General features: G+C 54.0%; 1 protein-coding gene across 1 annotated transcript; it reads right to left on the bottom strand.

Moving 5' to 3' along the window:
- Nucleotides 1-2,830: 2,830 nt before the first annotated feature.
- NECHADRAFT_57063 (uncharacterized protein) lies at nt 2,831-9,488 on the bottom strand (the record flags this gene model as incomplete). Its single annotated transcript, XM_003049636.1, has 3 exons — nt 2,831-3,175; nt 3,235-9,220; nt 9,269-9,488. 3 exons carry the CDS (start codon nt 9,486-9,488, stop codon nt 3,040-3,042), a joined length of 6,342 nt encoding a protein of 2,113 aa, XP_003049682.1. The 3' UTR covers nt 2,831-3,039.
- Nucleotides 9,489-9,905: the final 417 nt, after the last annotated feature.

Raw genomic sequence — 9,905 nt, 5'->3', positions numbered from 1 at the left:
TCTCAACCGTCTTAGCGAACACACCTGAAAGTGAGAACTCGCTAGGATGAAGAGCCTAGAGCAAGCAATAGATCCTAGACGGCTCAATGGGAGAATTGATACTCTCAACGTAACCACAAAAGATTCGCAAGTCCCAGTTCTACCCATGGCTTGCCAGGACATGGTTAGCTCGCACTTCCATCTCGGACTCGTGGTTCCGGCTGGTAATGACTGCCTGGGCGCGTCACGTCCAGAATGGTAAGGGACGACAGGTTCAACAGACTCTCAACCAGCCTTCTACGGCCATAGATAGTTCACTCCTTAGAGTAATGAAAGGTTCAAAGTAGTCGGAGGACCGGAACTGGCGTACCAGGTCTTTGGCCTGCCCGTCCTCGATTTCTAAACTGCCTCTGGAAGAGGGCACGACGGGGCCCCAGTTTACCTTGCCACAGCGGAGACTGAGCCCATTCAACATTGCATCAATGAGGTATTTTGGATGGAGATGGTTCCGGCCTTTGATTCTGATGCAAGGAGGTGCTTGGTGGGCAAGAAAGCCGCGTAGCTTTGGAGCGTGTCTCGACATCGACGTGTCGACCTTGACATGTAGCCATATCCAAGATGATGAAATCTTCCAAGCTGGTATTCTAATTCCTACCAGTTCATGCGGAACCACGAGATATTTCAATAATTTGATGGCAACATCGTTTTCCCTCGGACCACTGCCTGCGGATAGCAGGCACATCCCCGGCACGCTCTCATCCGACTCTCCCCTTGAGCCACTGAACCAACCCATGAAGAGACCTGCAGTAATGCAGCAGGATCAACATGGAATCATGTGGCTCGAAAACTCTGCAGTACCAATCATACTATATCCTAGGTCCAAATTGGGCAGTCCCCCAACTCTGAGACAGTTGTCTTTGATCCATGCAGGAACACATTTGGCTGCACTCAACCCCCCTGGCTGAGAAGATCCTGCAGGCAATTCCCCTTTTTGTTATCTCAGATAGGCCAGCTCGTGGTGAGAGTTGAATCGGGCCCATCGCAGCAGTGAAATCAGTTGCAGTATTCCAGACCAGTGCAAGATTGGTCGGCGCCAACATCGCCAACCTTGTTTCGTCCGAGAATGAAGTTGAAGTCAAGAATCGCTATCTATTGATTACCTGCCTAGAGAACCCAACAGCTATATCCCAGATCTTTATGATCTAGCCATGTACCGCCGACATAATCAGCTCGCAGTCTCGTGGAAATCCAACGGAAACCGCAAGGTCCTGGTGACCGCTGAGTGCCTTACGGCGCGCATACAGCCTCGTGTTCCCATTTCCAGTCCTGATATATTTCATGTCTCCTAAGTCAGATCCCCACTGGCAAATGTTTCCTGCGCCACCCCTTGCGATAGGGGCTTGAAGAATGCTCCCCAACTTGTCGGCTGAATATGCTACCCAGAAATCCAAAGTACCCGTGACTGAGAATGAAAGCGTTCCTAAAAATAGGTGCTAAAAGGTCCATCTTTACCGCTTCGAACGCTGTGCTAGATACTACATCAGCATGAACAAGTGTAGTGGGTGTGCTGGCAAGGACCTTTTTCACATTACAAACGCACCTTGGAGATCACCAGGTAGAATCCAAGGCACCCCTTAAGAACGATTCTGTAAAGTTTCGGCTCCCCAACTCGGAACTCGTCTTGTGTCTTCAAATAGGTTGGCTACTACATCTTCAAACGATATGAATGGTATCTAACTCACGGGTCAAGAGGGGGGGGAGCCAAGTCTTAAGACGATGGCTATCGATGAAATGCCCAGAGTTGACGAGGGAGATGCCATTGGAAGGGGCTTGCCGCGAAGTTGAAGGCAGCTCTGCTAACAAACAACTTAGCGTGAATTACAACGGAGGGAGCTTCACCCGGTCTATCAATGTCTGACTTGTTGGTGTTTGTGGCGGGGTGGTCGTCGAGAACCCCGTTGGGAGCTACCAATTAAGACTATCCGGTAGATGAATTATCACAAAGTTCTGATGGCAAAATAAATAGTTACAAGTTCGTCTTAGCGAGACTGCTGCTGATTCTGCCTTCTAACTATGCTCCCAGTGGCCAGTATTGAGGCAGTGGGATGGAACCCGTGCTTGATTCCTGACACTCTGAGGCAACAGGCATGTCAGTCGAGCTTGTAATATATTCCTCAAGGCGTGTACCAATTTATCATGAAAGTTTGTTCCGTGTATCCTAAGGGTTGGATCTGTAGTGCCGGTGTCCACAACGAGAGACGGCATCCGACGGTCCTCGGAAAGGGGTTGAGCAACAAGGGCTGCCGCGCACCTTCGATCCGCTTAGACTCTCCTATCTTGGAGACCACTGCCCCAAGAATGCCATCGTCTATGAGGGAATTGGAAACGGCCCTTGAGATTGCTAGCTTTGTCATGTCTTGTGGCTACAATGCTACAGTTTCCCTCCCCCTCCCAGACCGATCAAGGGGGCCAACCGCATTATCTCGATGACTTGACATACTGCATTGCGCAATAGCAAGATTGTTACACATGATCGAAATTTTAGCATGAGAGATCATAATACCACCCTTGAACAAGATACGGTATGCGTGTTAACGTCGGAGTGACTGGTCGGTACCACAACAACCCCTGGATGAGGAATCTCGGCATGATATCAACAAGTGAGATAACCAGATGGGTATAAAGATTAGGCAATGCTTATGGGTATGGCTTACATAGTGTTGCCTAAATGTCCAGATGAATCTGGTCAGAGTTAGGGTGATGTTTAGGTAAGGGCATAAGCTCTGAATAGTCGAACGAATGTCGCCCTGTGGCCGGCCAACTTCACTCAAGAGATAGTTAGACGAACAAGTGGTCCAAATCATAATTTTATATATCCAGCCTAACGCGCAATTCTACAAATTGGTATAGAAAAACATCAAAGTCGCAGTTCCCCGTTAACCCAAGCCTGCATGAGCTCCAATTGTCCCACAATCAGGGTATATCGCTGAACCGTTTGCTCCCATGCCCACAAAAAACAAGAGAGAAAGACCATCATCTTGGAATGACGGCGTCATCTATCTAAGCCTCGACCTGGATCTGGGTGAAGATCTCCTGCGCGGTGTGCTTGGTGATACCACCGGTAACTGGCAGGTTGGTGTACTGCTGGAGGTACAGATCAACCTCACGGGCAGCCTGGCGACCTTCGTTGATACCCCTGATGAAACAGTTAGCTTTTGGTTCACAATGTAGTGTAAATGTTCATTCATGACTTACCAGACAATTAGAGACTGACCACGGCGGGCGTCACCGGCAGCAAAGACACCCTCAATGTTGGTGCAGTACTTGCCAGGAGGCGTCTTGACGTTCTTGCGAGCGTCCTTCTCAATGTCGTCGCCGAGCACGCGAGCCTCAGGGCCAAGGAAGCCCATGGCAAGCAGGACAAGGTCAGCATTGAAGTACTGCTGAGAACCGTCGACCTTCTTCATGTCCCAACCACCGCTAGGAGACTTGGTCCACTCCACGCGAACAGTGACGATGCCCTTGACCTTGCCGGAACCGTCGCCCATGAACTCCTCAGACATGATGCAGTACTCACGAGGATCCTTGCCAGTGTGCTGGCGGACCTCGGTGTGACCGTAGTCCACACGGTAGATGCGAGGCCACTGAGGCCAGGGGTTGTCATTGGCACGCTCAGGCGGAGGCTGGGGCAGCAGCTCGAAGTTGGTGACCGACTTGGCACCATGGCGGAGAGAGGTTCCGATACAATCGTTACCAGTGTCACCACCACCAATGACAATAACGTGCTTGTCCTTGGCAGAGATGTAGGTGTTGTCGGCAAGCTCGGAGTCGAGGAGAGACTTGGTGTTCTTGTGCAGGAACTCCATGGCGTAGTGGATGCCGTCAAGCTCACGGCCCTTGATAGGCAGATCACGAGCAACAGTGGCACCGGTAGCAATGACGACGGCGTTGTGGCTAGCCCGGAGGTCGTCAAGAGAAGGATGACCCTCCTCACCAACAGCAACACCAGTCTTGAAGATGATACCCTCAGAAGCCATGAAGTCGGTTCGGCGCTTAACGATACGCTTGTCAAGCTTCATGTTGGGGATACCGTACATGAGCAGACCTCCCAGACGGTCAGCACGCTCATAGACAGTGACGAGGTGACCAGCACGGTTGAGCTGATCAGCAGCGGCCAGACCGGCGGGGCCAGAGCCAATGATGGCAACAGTCTTGCCAGTGCGGACCTCAGGGGGTTGGGGAATCATCCAGCCCATCTCGAAGCCTCGGTCAATGATGGCGCACTCGATCGACTTGATGCCGACAGGGTCCTCGTTGATACCCAGGACGCAAGCACCCTCGCAAGGAGCAGGGCACACACGACCAGTGAACTCGGGGAAGTTGTTGGTCATCAGCAGACGGTTAAGAGCATCCTTCCATTGTCCCTGGAAGACCAATTCATTCCACTTGGGGATAATGTTGGAGATGGGGCAACCAGTCTCGGACTGACAGAAAGGGACACCACAGTCCATGCATCGAGCTGACTGATACTTGAGCTCATCCTGGTCCAGGCGAGAGCTGAGCTCAGCCCAGTCCTTGAGACGGGAGGTCACAGGTCTGTACTTCTCAGCGCGGCGCTTATACTTCATGAAGCCCTTAGTCTTGTCGAGCACAAGGGCGCGCTTCTTCTCTGCGGCGTTGTCGCCAACAGCCTCCTCGAGATCCTGGAGCTTAGCGGCCTTCTCCGCCTTCTTGGTGTGAACACCAGAGACGACGGGCAGGTTGTACTCGGCACGCTTGGCCTCTGCCGCCTTGGCAGCCTCCTCCTCGAGAACACGCTTGTAGTCGACAGGGAGGACCTTGATGAAGCGGGGCAGGGCACGGTTGAAGTCAACCAGGATGCGGGCAGCACGCTCGGATCCAGTGTAGTGGTGGTGGTCCTCAATGAGACCGCGAACGAAGGCAATCTCAGTGGCGTCCTCAATGGGGCCGGCCTCAACCATCTCATCGTTGAGCTTGGACATGAAGTCGCCGTGCACATCCAAGATGTAGGCGATACCACCAGACATACCAGCCGCAAAGTTGCGACCAGTAGATCCAAGAATGACAACGCGGCCACCAGTCATGTACTCACAGCCGTGGTCACCAACACCCTCAACAACGGCGGTAGCACCCGAGTTTCGGACAGCGAATCGCTCAGCTGCAACACCGCGGAAGAAGCAAGTACCAGTGGTAGCACCGTACAAGCAAGTGTTTCCAATAAGGATGTTCTCCTCGGCCTTGAAGACGGCAGAGCGAGGAGGGTAAATGATCAGGCGACCACCCGACAGACCCTTGCCAACGTAATCGTTGGCATCACCCTCGAGCTCAAGTGTGACACCAGGGGCAAGGAAAGCTCCGAAGGACTGACCAGCAGAGCCCTTGATGTTAACATGGACAGTGTCCAGGGGCAGACCAGCCTCTCCATAGCGCTTGGAGATGTGGTAGGACAGGGAGGTACCCATCGCTCGGTCAGTGTTGACAATATCACACTCGATTCTCGAGGGCAGACCCTTGTCGAGGGTCAACTCGGCCTCGGAAATCAGCTTGTTGTCGAGTCGGACATAGAGCTTGTGGTCCTGCTTTCGGACGTTGAAGGTGGCGACACCAGGTCGGAGCTTGTGGGCTGGGGTCAGGAGGAGAGACAGGTCAATGTTGGCTGTCTTGTTGGTTCGCAGGTCATCGCGCATCTTGAGAACTTCAACGTGGCCAACCATCTCGTTGATGGTGCGGAAACCAAGCTGAGCCATGATGGCTCGGAGCTCGTTGGCGACATAGTAGAAGAAGTTGATGACATGCTCAGGGCTACCCTTGAACTTCTTGCGCAGCTCGGGGTCCTGAGTAGCGATACCAACAGGGCAGGTGTTCAAATGGCACTTTCTCATAAAGACACATCCCATGGCGATGAGAGGAGCGGTGGCGAAGCCCCATTCCTCAGCACCAAGCAGACAGGCCAGGGCGACATCGCGACCAGTCTTGAGCTGACCATCAGTCTGCACAACCACACGACCACGGAGATCGTTGAGGACCAGAGTCTGATGGGTCTCAGCCAGACCAAGCTCCCAGGGAAGACCGGCGTACTTGATACCAGTCCATCGGGAGGCACCAGTACCACCGTCGTGGCCAGAGATCAGGATGTGATCAGCCTTGGCCTTGGCGACACCAGAGGCGACGATACCAACACCAACCTCGGAAACAAGCTTGACGGAGACTCGGGATCGAGGGCTAGAGCACTTCAGATCGTAGATCAGCTGCTTCAGATCCTCAATGGAGTAAATGTCGTGGTGAGGAGGAGGCGAAATGAGACCGACACCAGGAGTCGAGTGACGAGTGCGAGCAATCGACTTGGAGACCTTGTGGCCAGGAAGCTCACCACCCTCACCAGGCTTGGCACCCTGGGCCATCTTGATCTGAAGCTCGTCAGAGTCAGCCAGGTAGGCGGAGGTGACACCGAAACGACCAGAGGCGACCTGCTTGATGGCAGAGCGCATGGTATCGCCGTTGGGAAGACGCTGAGATCGCTCGGGATCCTCACCACCCTCACCAGTGTTGGACTTGCCGCCAAGTCGGTTCATGGCGACAGCAAGGGTAGAGTGAGACTCCATAGAGATGGAACCATAAGACATGGCACCAGTACAGAAGCGGCGGACAATGTCGGTCCAGGGCTCAACCTGGTCAATGGGGACAGGGGTGCAGTCCTCAAACTTGAAGTCGAGGAGACCTCGGAGAGTACAGTTCTTGATCTGCTCATACTCGGAGCGGGAGTAAGCCTCGTAGGACTTGTCGTTCTTGGTTCGAACGGCGTCCTGGATGTTGGCAATCGAGGTAGGGTCGTTGACGTGAGGCTCACCGCCATCACGCCAGTGGTACTCGCCAGACTCGGGAAGGCCAGTAGGTCCAACGGTGGATCGCGAGGGGAAACCACGCTCGTGGAATCGGAAGGCGTCTTCAGCAATGAGCTCGAAGGTCAGACCCTGGATGCGGGAAGCAGTGCCCTTGAAGCATCGCTCGACAACGGACTCGTCGAGACCGAGAGCCTCGAAGATCTGAGCACCCTTGTAAGAAGCAAGAGTTGAGATACCCATCTTGCTCATAACCTTGAGGATACCACCGTCGCAAGAGTGCTTGTAGTTTCGGATAAGAGCATCATCGCTCAGCTTCTTCTTGATAAGACCCTCACGGTTCAACTTGAGGATGCACTCCATAGCAAGGTACGGGTTGATGGCATCGGCACCATAACCGAGGAGAACACACATGTGGTGGACCTCACGAGCCTCGGCGGTCTCAACAACCAGTGCAGCCATGGATCGCCACTTGTTGCTGACCAGGTGGTGGTGGACCATGGCAGAAGCCAGAACAGCAGAGACGGGAACGCGGTCAGGGGAAGTGTTACGGTCAGAGAGAACAATGACACGGTCCCGGGCCTCGATGGCAGCAGTAGCCTCTTCGCAGATCTTGTCGAGGTGGCTGATGTAGCCCTGGACACCCTGGTTCTTGGGGAATGTCAGGTCAATAGTCTTGACAGTCCAGTCAGAGTAGGTGGAGGACATGTTGTTGATGGCATTGAACTCCGGGATGGAGAGGATGGGGCTGGGAAGCAGCAGACGGCCGCACTGGGAGGAGTCCATCTCCAGCAGGTTACCCTGAGGGCCAACATAGCACTCCAGAGACATGACAATGGACTCTCGGATTGGGTCAATGGGAGGGTTGGTGACCTGGGCAAAGAGCTGTCGGAAGTAGTCATAGAGCAGACGAGGAGCCTGGGTCAGGCAAGCCAGAGGGGCGTCGTTACCCATGGAACCAAGGGCTTCCTTCTCATCGGCGGCCATGGGGGCAAGCAACAAGCTAACCTGCTCGTGAGTATATCCAAAGGAGAGCAGAAGGGGATCAGCCTGGAGAGTCTTGTCGTCCAACTTGGGCGCAAGGTCCATAGCCTGCTCCAAGGTCTCGAGGACCTTGGGCATGGTAATCAATTCCCTATCAAGCCACGCTCGGAAGTCGTGTCTGCTAGCAACAGCCTCCTTCAACTCCTTGTCGTCAATGATACGGCCAGCCTGAGTATCAACCAGCAACATGCGACCAGGCTGGAGACGGCCCTTCTGGATGACGGTCTCAGGCTCGACGGGGATGGTACCGACTTCGGAAGCGCAGATGATACGGTCGTCATCCATGACGTAGAAACGGCAAGGTCGAAGACCATTTCGGTCCAGGTTAGCACCACAGTATCGGCCATCAGCAAAGGTGAACAGAGCGGGACCATCCCAAGGCTCCATCTGGCAAGCAGCCCATTCATAGAATGCAGCCTTCTTGGGGTCCATGTGCTGGTTGCCCTGCCAAGCCTCGGGAACCATGAGCATAACAGCCTCAGGCAGAGAGAGAACTCCGTTGATGGTCAGAAGCTCAAGAACGTTGTCAAAGGCAGCAGAGTCAGAGCCACCGTCCTCGACGACGGGGTACATCTGCTCAAGCTCCTCCTTGAAGATATCAGACTGCATGACACCCTCACGGGCGCGCATCCAGTTCTTGTTACCTCGCAGAGTGTTGATTTCACCATTGTGGGCAGCCCATCGCAGAGGCTGAGCACGGTCCCAGGATGGGAAGGTGTTTGTGGAGAAACGAGAGTGCACCAGGGCAAAGTGCGCCTCGTAATCGGCGTTGACGAGATCGTGGTAGTAAGAGTAGACCTGTACGGGAGCAAGCTGACCCTTGTAAACAATGTTCTTGTTGGAAAGGGAGCAGATGTAGAACCAGTTGTGCAGTCCAATGCTCTGAGTAGCACGCTTGCGGAGGATGTACAGCTGTCGCTCGAAGAGGCGATCGTCGAACTGCTCAGGATCAGTCATCTCCGGAGCAACGCCAGCACCATAGGCGGAGGCAAGGACGACAAAAGGCTGAGCAATGATGGGCTCGCGAGACTTGGCAGCGGGACCCAGAAGAGTCGAATCAACGGGGGGCCGTCGCCATCCCAGGACTCGAAGACCCAACGACTCGGCAACATCTTCCAGCTGCCTCTTGGACTCCTCAAGAGTCTCCTCGTCGGGCTTGAAGAACAGGTTTCCCACGGCGTACTGGCCCAGAGGAGGCAGCTTAATGTCCTCCTCCTTCTCAAAGTTCTTGATAAAGAACCGGTGGGGAATGGATGTCATGACACCAGCACCGTCACCATCTCGAGCATCGGAACCCACAGCACCGCGGTGGGTCATGTTGCAGAGCAGGTTTCGGGCTGTAAGAGGTCAGTCTTGTGCAACTACACTCGGGACGAAAAACTCACCATCGCTGACAATCTTGTGGCTGGGCTTGCCCTTGATGTGGCAAGCAAAGCCGACACCACAGGCATCCTTCTCGAGAGAAGGGTCATAGAGACCCTGCTTCACCGGCAAAGCACCAGCCCACGAGTCATTGTTATCAGTCTGATACTCATAGGGGATGTATGGTTGTTGCTCGGATTCGATATGGATCTGTCGGTCGTCGAATTCCTCGTTTAGGCCCATGCTAGGCGAGGGTATCGACCGGGTCTAGGTGGGGTTGGTGGGGGTGTTTGGTGGGGTGGAGGATCGCGGGGTTCCTCGGTGGAAGAGCAGCAGTAGCGACTCTAGCGGAGATCTAGCATTTGGAATTAGCATGGGTAAGGGGACAGAATGAATGCGACAGGTAGAATGGATTGTGCAGCGAGATCCAGTGGTCGGGCAATAAAATCCAGGGTTGTTCTTCCAGGCTGCCAATCCCCACAAACTGTGCCGAGGTTGGTGCGAGATGGATCCTTCACTGATTTCATCCCATTCCGGCTTCGGGAGTGGCGCTGATAAGGGTATCTTGCGATAAACTCAATCCGTCAACCACACAAGATGTGACCGTGTAGCCCCGCAAACGACGCCAGTGGCTCCCACCACACTGACTCTGTGCCGCAC

This window comes from Fusarium vanettenii, assembly GCF_000151355.1.
Source record: "Fusarium vanettenii 77-13-4 chromosome 1 genomic scaffold NECHAsca_8_chr1_1_0, whole genome shotgun sequence".
Lineage (NCBI taxonomy): Eukaryota > Fungi > Ascomycota > Sordariomycetes > Hypocreales > Nectriaceae > Fusarium > Fusarium vanettenii.
The sequence above is the reverse complement of the archived record's forward strand: the minus strand, read 5'-3'. Positions and strand labels throughout refer to the sequence as shown.